The sequence below is a fragment of the Coffea arabica genome, chromosome 9e, assembly GCF_036785885.1.
Source record: "Coffea arabica cultivar ET-39 chromosome 9e, Coffea Arabica ET-39 HiFi, whole genome shotgun sequence".
Taxonomy (NCBI): Eukaryota; Viridiplantae; Streptophyta; class Magnoliopsida; order Gentianales; family Rubiaceae; genus Coffea; species Coffea arabica.
In genome coordinates, this window is record NC_092327.1 from 34,678,505 (window position 1) to 34,692,224 (window position 13,720).

At 36.2% G+C, this 13,720-nt stretch overlaps 2 protein-coding genes across 4 annotated transcripts; one reads left to right on the forward strand and one right to left on the reverse strand.

The window, feature by feature from the left end:
• The first annotated feature begins 462 nt into the window (after positions 1-462).
• LOC113710331 (14 kDa zinc-binding protein) lies at positions 463-6,376 on the forward strand. 3 transcript variants are annotated; one of them, XM_027233278.2, is made up of 7 exons: positions 463-580; positions 687-788; positions 1,482-1,568; positions 2,352-2,499; positions 3,356-3,473; positions 3,695-3,768; positions 5,390-6,376. In XM_027233278.2, the coding sequence occupies exons 1-6, from the start codon at positions 546-548 to the stop codon at positions 3,760-3,762; spliced, it is 558 nt and encodes a 185-aa protein (XP_027089079.1). In that variant the 5' UTR covers positions 463-545; the 3' UTR covers positions 3,763-3,768; positions 5,390-6,376. The 3 variants fall into 3 exon arrangements, with proteins under 3 accessions (XP_027089079.1, XP_027089080.1, XP_027089078.1); XM_027233279.2 differs by lacking the exon at positions 5,390-6,376 and adding an exon at positions 4,364-4,739; XM_027233277.2 differs by lacking the exon at positions 5,390-6,376 and having other exon boundaries at positions 3,695-4,033.
• On the reverse strand, positions 4,630-9,644 carry LOC113710330 (probable arabinosyltransferase ARAD1). The gene is made up of 4 exons (XM_027233276.2): positions 8,905-9,644; positions 7,790-8,077; positions 5,446-5,811; positions 4,630-5,152 (listed from the first exon to the last, which is right to left on the reverse strand). The coding sequence occupies exons 1-4, from the start codon at positions 9,478-9,480 to the stop codon at positions 4,964-4,966; spliced, it is 1,419 nt and encodes a 472-aa protein (XP_027089077.1). The 5' UTR covers positions 9,481-9,644; the 3' UTR covers positions 4,630-4,963.
• Positions 9,645-13,720: the final 4,076 nt, after the last annotated feature.

The window sequence follows — 13,720 nt, forward strand, 5'->3', positions numbered from 1 at the left end:
GTGATTGAAATACTATTCAAATCAAGGTCAATAAGTTTTTTGTCAATCAAAGTTTGGAATAGTTTGACTCAGTTATAAGTAAATATTATTTTAGCCTCGTCAAACTGATAACAAAAAAATTGAGAAAAAAAGATAATAAAAAAATTGAGCAATATTGTGATTTAGTTCTATAAATTGACAAATCTATCTTGATTTCTTATTTATAGGTAAATATCATTTTGACCCCATCAAAGTGATAATAAAAAATCAAAAAATATTTTCATTTAGTTCTATTAATTAACAAACCTACCTGGAGCTTTTATCGAGATAAATTGGCTCCCACTGTCAACCTAGTGTGGCCTATTGAGCGTTCAACATTCTGTATGGGTATAATTCACGAACAGAGAACTCATTAAGGAGTAAAATGAAAATTCAGGAAAATCCATATCCATATGCGCAATTTTTACCTAAAGAGCCCCCCTTCTCTTCAAAATCTAAAAACTAGTCCTACTAAACAGTTTCAGTGTTTTGGTGCATCCAACTTCCAAGTCCACTGAGTCCCAACCATGGTGGCTGCCATGAACTCCCTCTTCCTGTTCCGGTAAGGCTCTTAATGCTTGAAGAACCCCAAAGTATCTCTATCCATTCCCTGCTCTTTATTAATATTTGGTTTTTTTTGCTTTCTTGATTTTAAATGGATTCTACAGTGGCCCTCTGACTATAAGAGCTCTGGCTTTTGTCAAAGCTTCCAATTCCATCCCAATAAGAAGCCTTCCTCTATTTCATCGCCCCCCTTTTAGCTTTCGCAGGTACGAGAACCCACTGGCAAGATTAATTCTTTCCATTAAATTCCCCTTTTATTATTTTTTTTATGCTGTAAAAGAAGTTGTGGTGGGAAATGCCTTGTTTTTAGACCATTTTTCATGTACTTAATAGATAATAGCATATTTTTGTTGTCTGGAGCAATGCAGTCTTGGGCGCGGGGGGGGGGGGGGGGGCGGGTGAAGGAAAGAAGGGAGGGAGGGGATGGAAAAAGATAGAATGGGTTCTGTTATCTGGGGAAGAAAAGAAAAGGCAAGCAAAAACATGTGGAATTTAGCCCCATGGGACTTACCAAGGTCAAGAATGCAGAATTAAAATATTGCTTTATATTAACAGCCGTTGTCGTCTATTTATATGGTTGCAGCCGGAGCGTGAAGCTTTTGCATTTTATCATCTGAAGTTTGATGCTGTTATGAGATTGTTGGTCTAATAATGGATAATTTGGATAACTTGGAGTAGTTATGGATAGAAGGGAGTTCACATTTAGCTGAGTTGAATGTGAATTGAGTATCAATTGAATTCTGACTTCAGTTTTCTGAATTTTGCTCGTGTGTCTTTAATGGGAGTGTTAGTACTCTTCAATTCCGAGTTGAATGTGACTAACTTTTGATGCATCTTCACTGTAGAAGCATTCTTTCGTTTGACTTTTTTGTTTTTTCTTTTGGTTTGGCATTTGGAAGAACCATGTCCTCTACCGGTGCCACAAATGATGAAGAAACTTCTGCTCGAGTAGCTGCAGCAGATGCTGATACTGGAGGACCAACCATGTATTCTTCTTCTATATCAATTTAAAGTATTTCTTTTTTGTCGTCTTCATAACCATATCTATTTCAGTTAAATGCCTCGGATACATTCTAGAATTGGAGAATAGAGCATGAAGCTGAATGCTACATGCTTCTTTTATGTGCTTGACCTTATTATGTCTACCAATGCTAGACTTGTCCAGGGCAGAAGAAAAATAAAAAAGTGGACTAAAGAATGAAGCAATTAATTGTAGGTTACTTTAGGTAGAGTTTTGGAGAAGGTTATAAGAAACTAATGCATCTGTTTTAGATTTTGGCCCTGTATAACAGAATGGTTGGCAAAGTGAAATCTGTTGGAGACTTTTGCGAAAATTATTGCTCTCTTGTCAGTGTTCTTAGAGCTAACAAAACCAGTTATAATGTTTCAGATAGTGTCAGTTTTTTATTTTTAGAAACCAGAAAACAAAGCATTAAACAGATGTTTCGTGGTTGTATAACATCTGGTTTACCATGTCTGAAAAAGGAAAGTAGTTTTCAAGAACATGAATGGACAATTCCTGTTCTATAATGCTGAAAAAATCTATTTCTTGATGAACTCAATTAATATGATTCATATCAGCTACACCACAGATATCTTAACAAGGATGAAGTTAACATATCTATTCTTTCATTCTCATGTCTAAAGATGTAGAAAGAAGAAACAAATGTTTGTTAAGGAAATTTCCTTGGCTTTTAGTGTCCACACATTCTAAATTGATGCTAAAATCTGTTGCCATCTGTCATTCTTTGGTTATGGTTCTTCATCAGATATGACAAGATTATTGCAAAGGAAATTCCTTCCACCATAGTATATGAGGATGACAAGGTTCTGGCATTTCGAGATATCAACCCACAGGCTCCAGTGCATGTTTTAGTCATACCAAAATCAAGGGATGGGTTAACACAGCTTGGCAAGGTAATTTTTCTTTCCTTCTCTTTCATCTGTCGTTTCAACAAAAGGACTTTTGCTGCTTATTTTAAGATATACATTTTGCTTGGTATTTGATGAAGTATACAAGAATACTACTGTTTTACTTTCTTGAAGAAATAATGAAGTGATAATACAGGCCTAGATTCTGGAAATTGTTAAGGGTTGCTGCCATGCTGATTGCTTCATTGGAAGAGAAATACAAACGAAATACAGAAATTAGTTGCAGGGCAAGAATAGAAAAAAAATTCTCTTTGTACAATATAACAACAGGATAACATGGAATTGGTTCACCAAAACCCATTTACTACATGCCAAGCATTCGTGGACATTTTTCAGATTTATATTTTTATCCAGGAGACAGCTCAATGTATGATCCCAGAGATCATAAGATATGCGGCGTATTTGCTGGTATCCCAATCTTTGGAAAATATCTTCTGCAATTACTTATTAGGAATGTCATTCTGGTCTTCCCATGGTGTAGAATTTGTATGTTGTTTGGTTATCTATTAGTTCTGTATGTGTTTGCATGTATGCATGTAAAAGGCGCAAAGAATGACTTCCTATTAGTGCCAGGAGGCAACATATCGGCAGGCATGTTTACCTTAATCAGATATTTATCGTCGCTTGACAAGCTAGATTTCCTAAATTATACATTTCTATAGATTCAAGTCATTCTAGGCTTGATAGTGACTACATTCAGTGTCATGCTTAACATTAAGTTGCCCCTTTTGTTGACATAACTCGTATTTTCACTCAAAGAAATTCATGAATTCATTGTATGTGGTGGAATGTTTATGTAGTGAACAAAAGATTCATTGGCTGAGTTCCAACACTTTGGCAGGCTGAAAAAAGACATGGAGAAATACTGGGTGAGCTTCTCTATGCAGCCAAAATTGTGGCCGAAAAAGAAGGCATTGTCGATGGTTTTCGTGTTGTTATTAATAGTGGGCCAACAGCATGTAAGTGTCATTTATAATTTTGCTTTTTCTGTGTGTGTTTTAATTGGAACAAGTACACTAGTGCCAATTCAGTGAAGAGAAAATTGGCTCTCTACATCTTCTAACCTGAGCAAATGGAAGTCTAAAAGGCATGGTTTTAAGTCCAAACTGCTTTTTTCTTACCAATCACAACATTTGCTCCCTCATGCAAAATTTTTTGACTTGCTTCTTCTTATATACAGGTCAATCCGTCTACCATCTGCACTTGCACGTACTTGGTGGAAGGCAGATGGCATGGCCACCAGGCTGAGATCAGGTTCATATGCTTTGACATCTTTTTTTCCTTTTGTGATCTTTTCCTCCCTCCTTGTAACACAATGGTCCTTTCTTTTGATCCCAAAAGAGCACAAGAAAAGAGTATCCCGATTGTGACAGTTTTATCTTGTATTTTCTTGTTTGCAAGAGTATCCATCTGAATTTGCTTGTCTATGTGAAACTTTAGATGCTTAATGGGATACTCTGCTCATCCCATCCAACAATGATCTTCCTTAAATTAACTTTTCTTTGTTATTAAGCCATAACGCATTAGTCCGGCCAGCTTTCTCACAGATAAAGATGGTTGAGTGCTTTTCAAGTTCTCTGCAGAAGCACTCATCTATCTCCAGCTTTTACTTTGTGTTTTTCGTAACGTAGGTTCAACTGCTTGTCACTCTTAGTTTTCCTCTTTGCTGCAAACCACATATTCTAATCCATTCTGACTTTTGAGCTATGAACTCACAACTCATAATTACATCTCATGCAGTCGTGTTGACATCAAGCACCTCCCGATTTTTGAACTTATCTTTTTCATGTTTCTTTGCATTTGGTTGTGACTTCTATCAATCAATACCTGATGTTTTTACAAAATTTAGGTCTAGCAGTGAATACAAACATACAGCACCTTGAGGGGCCATAACTTAGCCCAATGCCCACCCCTCTCATGATCTCATCCCATCCCATCCCAATGCCCACATCCTTCAAAACAAAGATAGATCAGCTATCTAAGAGATGGGTAACAGAAAGGAGGGCAACGGCAATGGAAGAGCACTCAAATGTTTGCATCAGAAAGTCGACTACTGCACTGGGCCAACTGTTACCCGGATCCTTGCCCCAGAAAACTTATGAATTACACAATGACTTAGAAATAATTATCAAGGCCAAATTGATTTAATTGCTGTGGTTTTTAATGTCATAATGTACAACTCATTTCTTTACATAAACAACTAATTCCTGCTTCTATTAACTCAACATTTTGCGAAAAGGACAAAAATATCAGGCATAATACATTTGATGAGACCCTTCTAGTTTTGTGACCGGAGTGACAGCGGAGAAAGAATGAACGAATCAGACAGGATAACTAGATCAGTCTCCGGAAAAGAATAGTCACTCCCCTGACCATATGAGAGGCGGTGCTTCCGTGCTGATGTACAGTTGCCACAATTCCAGTGACGCAATTCGCCAATAGGCAATAATCATAGTGTCGTCTGGATTCCTGACTGGTTTGAACAAAGACAAGAACAATCTGGTTCTGTCAAATCCCTCTTCACAAGCCGTTTGTCACGGTTCTTCATCAGATTAACCAGGGGTAGCTTCTGTGATACTTGGCGCCAGATTTCTTTCACTGTCCCATTTGGATCTTCGTATTCAAAGTAATGCTTAACCTGAAAGAGAAATAACTTTGAGAACAAGTTTTGCACAATTTACACAAAAGTATGTCACTCTAGCCTATTTATTCAGCAAATCTCTAAACAAAATACTGAGGGCAGATTTTGTACTTTGCATATCTGTTCTCTATATTTTCTTCTTGCTTTCATCTTTTGGCGGTAATTAATGACGGAACGCATTATGACATTAAACAGGTGTATCAATTTTAATTTCCCTTTCTCCTTCTGCCACAGGTTTTTCTTTACTTATGATAGAGAGAGAGCGAGAGAGAGGGACAGAGCGGGAGTACCTTCTTCAAATTCCGTTGAAATTCCAAAATCCTCTCTGTGCTTACTGTCCTGAGCAATTTCACCAAGTATCCTGGCTGCACAGCGGTATTTGTATCGACAAAAATTGCAACTTTCCTGTAGTCTATGACATCTTCAAAAGGCAACTCGATATAGTCGCTTACAACAACAGGTATACACAAGCTCACAATAGCATCAAAAAGCCGACAAGCTGATGGAGTATCACCCGCTGGATGCAAACAGAACTTTGAAGTGTGCATCCCTCTTGTTGCCTCTCTGCGAGATTCTCTGGACTGTGCACCGTGTTTTATGATAACATCTTCTTCATTCTCAAGCAGTTGGAACAGCAAGTCACGGACCTTTCCCCCCTGGAATTGCAATATTGGAAGCTTAGCAAACGCTAATCAACCGACATGACTTTATCAAAAGAAATGGAAACGAAAAAAAAACCACACAACATGCAGATAACTATTGCATGAGCAATGAAAATTAGCAAAAGTCTACAGTACTAAACAAAGGAACTTTGCATCCTTCATTGGACATGAACTTCTTTTCAATTGGAGTTGGTTATTAATGAGCCATAGACCTCTTACAAACACTAGGGTCCACAAGGAGCAGAATTTGGCATCACCAACTCCAAATCCCACACTAGAATCTTGTATGCAAAGTAGCAGCTACCATGAAAGTTGCAACGACTAATTTGGAAGACTCAAGTTCCCATTCTGGTTCAAGAAGAGGGCAAGGGAGATATAGAGTTGCAAAGATGTGAATGGTCATTCTCAGGTAATGAGCATCAGTCTATATCTGACTTCATCCAAGCTTTAAGTTATATGTGTTAAACTGGTGGATCTGGCTATTTAATTGATGGACAAAGTACTTATGAAGTAAAAATTTACCATCCTATTGTTAAAGTCATGGGTCAACCATGGTTAATTTATTTAGTTGGAGCAAATGAGCTTTCCTCATATGATATTATGTAGATGTATAAAATTCAAAAGGGTCCCTAGAAGAGTAAAAGAATGCCACTATCGGAAGATTTTAAAGTTTAAAAAGATTACCAACTTAATTACGAAGATATAGATCCAAATCTAAGGGCTACTCATGAACACAGACCAAATAAGATGCAATTAACACCCACAGAATAATGTGTCATGCAACCAATAGTTTTGGATTGCTAATTCTTTTCAGATAAATTTGTCCTATTTATGTTTCGACTGACTAATTAAAGCTTTATGAGAGAGTTTATGCATATATGTTATAACTACATATAAAATGTTAGGCAACACTTTGCATTCTTCTCCAACTAAATTTTTACCATACGAGAAAATAATAAACCACCTCCCTCCACGGGATATATTTTCCCATATGCATTGGATAACATCTTTAAGTAGCGTAAATTTTACATCCAAAATTAACCAAAGCTGAGATGATAGGATTCAAAATTCTCTTATATGAAAGCAATGGACCATAGAAGCCTGAAAACTTCACAACTTAACAATTTAGATTAAAGCAAAACTAGAAATTTAGTCGGGTATGCATTATTATGTAGTCAAATGTAAAGCAAAGAAAATATGGTAATTAGCCCAAAATCTTCTTTCGTATTAAATACTGAAAGAATCTTGTTCTTCTGACATTTATAAGGTGAAATATTCACTTGAAGCGACATGGATTATCTTTCAGTGAACCAAATAAGCGATGCATCAATTGGAACAATTGAACTTGAAACAATACAGAGGAATTCAGAGTGGTTAACGGAAAATAGATATGAAGACCAAAAAGTATGTGTTTCATTAGTGTTGAAATAGGAAGAATCTTTGACCTACAAGAGTACTTCTCCACTCCCTGAAGCATGGATTCTAAAGTACAAAATCAGCAAAACAAATGTTACACCTTCTGGTTTCCAGAAACTTTTTGCATCATGGTGCGGATAATAAGCACAAACAAATTGTAGAATGTCATAAAAAATCTACTGAAAAAAGGCTTTACCTTGGGACTTCTACTAAATAGAAGCTCAACAACCATAACTACCACACATCAGGTAAGCTGAACCTTGTTGGAGATATTCTGAAAATGCACCACAAATCATGTGTTGATTTTCAGCGATAAATTCAGTTTCACGGTGACCACTCAGATTAATCAACACAAAAGATACTTATCAATCTGCTAACTCATTCCAAGCAAGTGCAACAATAGCTAGTCTACTTCACTCAAGCTTGCTACATGTAATAGCAGTCTATAAACAAAAGATCCGTCTAAATCAAAAAATCTATTTTCTGTCTTCAGAATAGGTGGTAGTACAGGAAATACAATATGAAACCTTTTGAAAAACAACTGTAAAGAAGTTACCTCCTTTCGATATCTGTTCCCCATAAAGAAAAGCAGTTTATCACGATTCTCAACCCCAATATTGCCTAAATATGAATTAATTCGATGTGAGTACGGCAAAATCACATCTTTCACAAGTGATCCCTGATTGTGTGTCAATCTCCCAAAGTCTGAAACTAACAACACCCCATTCTTCACCCTATCCACCACCTTGTACAAAGCATTAGGATCCTGACATATAAACACATGGTCCCACCCATTATTCCTCTTCCAATACTCCTGATTTTCCAACCACTCTATTAAAGATTCCTGTAACAACAATAAAATAAACATCAGATTACAGAAGGACTTAAAAAGAAAAATCAATGAAGAAGAACAAATAAGCATTTATTGGCACAAAAAAAAATCCAGAAGATAAAATGCAACCCAATAGAACCAATTCAATGCTTATCTCCATTTGAGCTAATAATTCAGTGGAAGACATACTACTGCTGAGTCAATATCTCTAGAAGCAGGAAAAAAACCAAAATTATCAACTAAAAGTCGACAAAATAGAACCTAGAAATTCAGAAATAAAAAAAAATGTTGCACATGTTAGGTCCAGCATAAGCATTCAAGTACAAGTTTGAAGATAGATAGTGAAAACTCCATGTTGTTGGTCCATTCAATGTCATGGTTGCCTCAATTCAATGCCGTCACCTTTTAAAATGAACTAAATGCGTGCAAAATTTAACAGCAAATTTAACAGCGATTATACTGTGTACCCGACAATCCCTGACAAACAGCCAATCATTCAGATAAAATGGTGCAAACTCAGGCTATAAATAGCTCGATTAGATAAACTAAAAGAATCATGATTAAACTGGAATAAGCTGAAGAGTTTACATAAGACGACTAAGAATGCATATTTCTTCCAACAAAAACAGCCAGTAGTTCAATTAAGATTACTAAGATAACAAATCTACCCTCTTAAAAACGGTCAATGGAAGAATAAATATCGAAAAAAAAAAACTTTCACAAAATCAAGCCAAAAGCAAAAAACATTACATAGACATTTCAACTTAATCTCCTCTGCAAGTCAAGAAACTCAATTAAATTCAACTCAATAGTAAAACAGCACTAAAAAAAAAAACCACCTGCATTTCCTCATCACTATACAACGACGGAGCCGCCGCACCCAGAGTCCCCGGCCGATTCAAGTTAACCACGAGACTGAGTGACGAGAAGAACGGGACGTAAAAAAGATCAGCCTGGTCAGGATCATAAACCCGAGCAACAGCCGAGTCAACTCGGTCACGACTCGGCCGATTCAAGTCCCTAAACAAGTACCACTCGGCAGAATGCTGGTGGCCGGGATACTTGAGCAACGCATCGTCGGTTTTAGCCTCACCTCCCCGGGACTTCTCGTATCTCTCAATCACCCCGTAAGTAAACTTCCTGGGCAAATCGTACACGTAAACCTTCACCTTGTTCGCCTTATCATCGCCGTAACCATCATGAATTTTCTGCTGGAGGTAGAAATTGGGGGAGGAGAAAGCGAAGTAGAGGGCAAAGAGGGAGAAGGAGAGGAGGGAAGCCAAGGTTAGGGTGGGTTTGATAAAGGATTTGCGTGGCATCTTGTGGGAGGAGGAGGAAGAAGAATTGGGGAAAACATTGAAGAAGGGGGATTTGGAATTGGGAGGAGGTGATCTGATTTTGGGCCTTGGGTTCATCTCATAGTAGTAAAAGTTCTTTTGTCTGGGCGAATTTCAGACAATCAGATCTTGCAACTGTAGTTTTTTAGCAGTCTGGTGGCAAGTAAAATCCACACCACGACACTGAGCCCCGCAGTGTAGGCGTCCTGGATTGGAGACAGGTTCTTATTTTCGAGCATGAATAACTTATCATTTAATAGCCTTGTGGTGGGCAAGTTTTGGCATAACATTGGCCAAAATTAGGTTATTTTTAAGGGTTTGTCTAATGACGGTTCTATCCAAATGGGCATTCGTTAACATATACTTCAACGTATACTTTTTTTTTTTTTTTTTTTTTTTTACTTCAACGTATACTTCATGTATCATATTTTTTTATTTAAAAATATAAAATTAATTAGAAAAAGTAAATATATGAGAGAAGATAGATAAGATAAGTTAGGAAATGATGAGAACATGGGATCAACGATGTTCAAATCATACGTTTGGTTGATCCATTGAAGCTCAACAAACCCGCATCCCTTCCTTAGTTTTAGTGTGTTCATGTTAGTTATAACTGCTAGTAACTCATCATGTTTGAGCATTTTCTTAGTGTCGTTTGTTTGAGTTAATTCTAGCAATATTCGTTGGATACTAGTGTTTGGATTGTAAATTATTTGAAATATTTTTACTGTAGCACTTTTTGTGATGTGATGTATGTGAGATAAAAAAATAATTGGGAAGATAAAAAAGTGTATTGAAAATTATAATGGTGATGTAAGCAAATATATTTGGACAAATAATCTCCTGTCCAAACACACGTGTTAGTTAAGAGTTAACTTGAGTCGTTAGTTTGATGGAAATACACGGCTAAGGTCATGTTGACCATAGTTGAGCCAATTTAGAGTTAAGTTTAGGGCTGCAAACGAATCGAGCCGCTCGCGAGCCGCTCGAATTGAGCTCGAGTCGAGTTCGAGTCGGCTCGAATCGAAATTGAGCTCGAACTCGAGTTCAAAATATTAAGCTCGCGAGCTCGAGTATATATATATATATATATATATATTTTTTTTTTTTTTTTATTTTAAGTATATATATATATATATTTTTTATTTTAAGTATATATATATTTTAAATTTTAATAGTAAAATTACATATATATCCTTAATATTTTATTATTTATTAAGAAAAAATATTATTTTATTTATTTTTTAAAAAATAAAATAATTATTTTTTATTTTTTTCGAGCTCGAAATTGTCAGCTCGTCGAGCTCGAGCTCGAACTCGAGTTCAATGAAATTATGTCGAGGCTCGGTTCGATTAGATCAAAACTCGACTCGACTCGACTCGTTTGCAGCCCTAGTTAGGTTTTATTAGCTTTAGCCGAACTAGAGTTAGATTTCAGAGTCTTGTAAAGGCTATAAATAAGTCTTAAGTTTTTTTTTTATGTTTTTATTATTAGACATAGAATAAGAATTTGAGAAAATTTCAAATTTCTTTCTTGTGAGAAAGAACTCTTTTGGCTTGTGAAAGCCGACCTTGAGAATTTTAGAGTAGACCTAAGATGATCTTCAACTTATCAATCATAATTGCTTCGATTGTGGCGTCGTTCTACCATCTTAATCTTTCTTGAGCGGTCCAAGATTGATTAAGGACATCCATCCCAAATGTTGAGCCTCAATTCTAGATCCGGCTTTGTGGTTCACGTTTTTGATTCGTTTTGACGTATCGAGAATCGTATTAGTTGGTATCAGAGTTAGTTGGAGGTATCAACATTATATCATTTTTTGTTTTGTTTATTTTCTTGTTGTCTTCTTAAGTTTTCCTTGTTTCAAATTTGTCTGCGTTTGTTTTGCTTGTGTCGTTAGGTTTCTTGCTAGGGTTTCGTTTGTTTCAACCTTGTTGTTGGAATTTGTGTAGTCCCATTCATGTCTTGTTTTGTATTTTTGTCCGTTTTTGTATCTTGTCTTGTTTGTGTCAAAGTTTGTCCGAAGTACCTTGTGTTGAGTCGCTAGGGTTTGCATCTTTTTTAGTTGTCCGTGTTTCTTCCCTTACTGTCCGTGTGTTGTTTCTTTGTTCAAATCATGTTTTGTCTTGTTTCGTGTTTGATTGTTTTGTTTCGTGGAGTCTTGTGTTGTCTAGAGTCAAAAATAACAAAAAATTTCTGGTTGTACCTCTTTTCTTAGATAATCCGTGGCTATTTTCCTTGTGTTTCAAATGTAATCTATGGCTGGTTCTCTTGTTGATTGGAAGTACTTGTAGTTCTGAATTTCTAGACCTAAAATCTTGAATTTCTTGAACTTTCTTGAACAATTTCATGAAAATCTTGAAGTTCTTGAGTGGCAAAGTAGGGTTTCTTGAGAATTTTGAATCAAAGTTTCCAAATCTTGAACTTTTGAAAATCCTAAGTTCATTTTCTTGAACTTGAAGTTGCGGCATTCTTGTTTCTTAAAATTTGGTGATCCGAAGTGAAAAGAAAAGAAAGGAAAAAGAATCTGATCAGTAAAAAAAAAGGGAAACACAATCGGATCACAACCTAGAGTTTAGAAACAAGAAGACAAATTTGGAAAACCAAAGTTGACTTGAAATTTGTTTCCAAATTCAGGACTTTTATTCCTTGTTGGGTTTGGTTTACTTTTTCCAACTGCAAATCCAAAATATACTTAGAAAACATCCTAAAACAGTATCTTGCTTCTTAGGATTGAATCCAAAGCCATTTGGATTAGCTTCCAAAATTTCCAGCAACAAACACAATCAGGTAGAGTCATGTCTAGGTTCCAAAAATTTCTACTGAGTTGAGCGTGATAATGAGATTGTGGGGTATGAGGTAAAAATCGAGAGAAGTGACAAAGAAAAAGAGAGTGAACATTCAAAAGAGTTGAGTGGAGAAAATCCTACAAGTGAATCGGCCATAGTGGAAATAAATGAGAGAAAGCAAATATTTATTGCAAAATCTAAGGATGTGAGGAGAGCTTATGGTTTTACTAACGATATTAACTTTGCTTTGGTTAGTGTTTCTTATTTTGTGTAGGTTAAGCAAAGTGTAATCGCATTAATCTTAAATTGTTCCATTCCTATATTCATTGGAGAGTTAAAGAGCTTTCATGGAGTTTACGTCTTAAGTGTTGTTTCTTGTTGCTATCAACATATAATTAATCTCTCATCTAGGGTTAGTTTACTTGTTGATAAGCCAAATGTCATTTCAAAGGCGTAACTACACTTGAGTTTTGTTCTAAACTTCCATATTATTTAGATAATGATGTTCCATACTTTCATTGTCAATTTTTTGGTCTTTACATGATGAAATTTGTCTCTTATTTGCAGATTTTAAAGCTTTCCATTTTTGTCTTGTTCCACCTGTGCAAGTTGTGACGGCTAAACAACAACTAGTGGTGGATTTTACAACTTTGCACAACCAGATTTGGGGGTTTGCTAGCCTAATTGAGTATTGTTATGAAGATCCTTAACTAGTAGATGCAAATGGTAAATTTTCGAGTGATTTCACATCTACAAATACTTATTGGGTGACTCCTTGCATAGGTTCAGATTTCACAAACCATTCCAAAAGGCTGATTCGAGCGCTTATGGAAAATGGTTATAAGGGACAAAGAGCAAAGTGGCTCTATAACCAGCTTCGTGCGCATTGGTTCATACCTTTGTTGAAGACTTTACTTGTGTGCTTCTTGCAACTACATAAGCGACATGTGATAGGGTGTTAATTGTTAGTAATTTTATTGTTAATTTTCCCCTTTGTCCTTACCAAATATTGTTTTAATTATTAATATCTACTTATATTTGGTATCTGGACCTAATTTCAGGGAATGGAACAGAAAATTACAAAAAAAAGAGGGACTTTCTGAAGCAAATTACTTCACACGTGGGAGTCTTCTGCAAAGCTCTATCAACGTGGCCCACAAGAAGGAATTCGGCAGGGTCCCACCTTTGGTACCCTTTTCTCTTAATTTGGCAAAAACAACTAGGGGGCATTGAGTCATTTTTAGCTTTGGAAGGAAAGAAACGTAGGAAGCTTTGGCAGTTGCTTGTTCCTTATCCGACGGGACCACGGAGAGAAGTGAGGCAATTTGTTTTAGATTAGGAAACAATTCTTTTCCTTTGGTCGGGCAATTATTCACGGGTCGCTGCTTTATCTTTGGGAATTGGGAGTTTTTCCCGTTGTTCTTACTTTATCGTTTTTCCTTATCTCAATTTCGGTGACAATGGCCGCAATTACTTCTGCAATTTTGCATGGGATTTCCTCCATGAAGATGAACTAATTCATTTTTTC

What these genes read in the sequence shown, in the direction of transcription:
- LOC113710330 (XM_027233276.2), bottom strand. Translation starts at nt 9,480, where the DNA reads ATGAACCCAAGGCCCAAAATCAGATCACCTCCTCCCAATTCCAAATCC. An exon ending in GGAACAGATATCGAAAGGAG is followed by an intron (nt 5,812 to 7,789) that starts GTAACTTCTTTA and finishes TTGCAATTCCAG; the next exon opens with GGGGGAAAGGTCCGTGACTT. An exon ending in TTCAACGGAATTTGAAGAAG is followed by an intron (nt 5,153 to 5,445) that starts GTACTCCCGCTC and finishes TTTCTCTTTCAG; the next exon opens with GTTAAGCATTACTTTGAATA.
- LOC113710331 (XM_027233278.2), top strand. Translation starts at nt 546, where the DNA reads ATGGTGGCTGCCATGAACTCCCTCTTCCTGTTCCG. An exon ending in CCCCCTTTTAGCTTTCGCAG is followed by an intron (nt 789 to 1,481) that starts GTACGAGAACCC and finishes GGCATTTGGAAG; the next exon opens with AACCATGTCCTCTACCGGTG. An exon ending in TAATAGTGGGCCAACAGCAT is followed by an intron (nt 3,474 to 3,694) that starts GTAAGTGTCATT and finishes TCTTATATACAG; the next exon opens with GTCAATCCGTCTACCATCTG.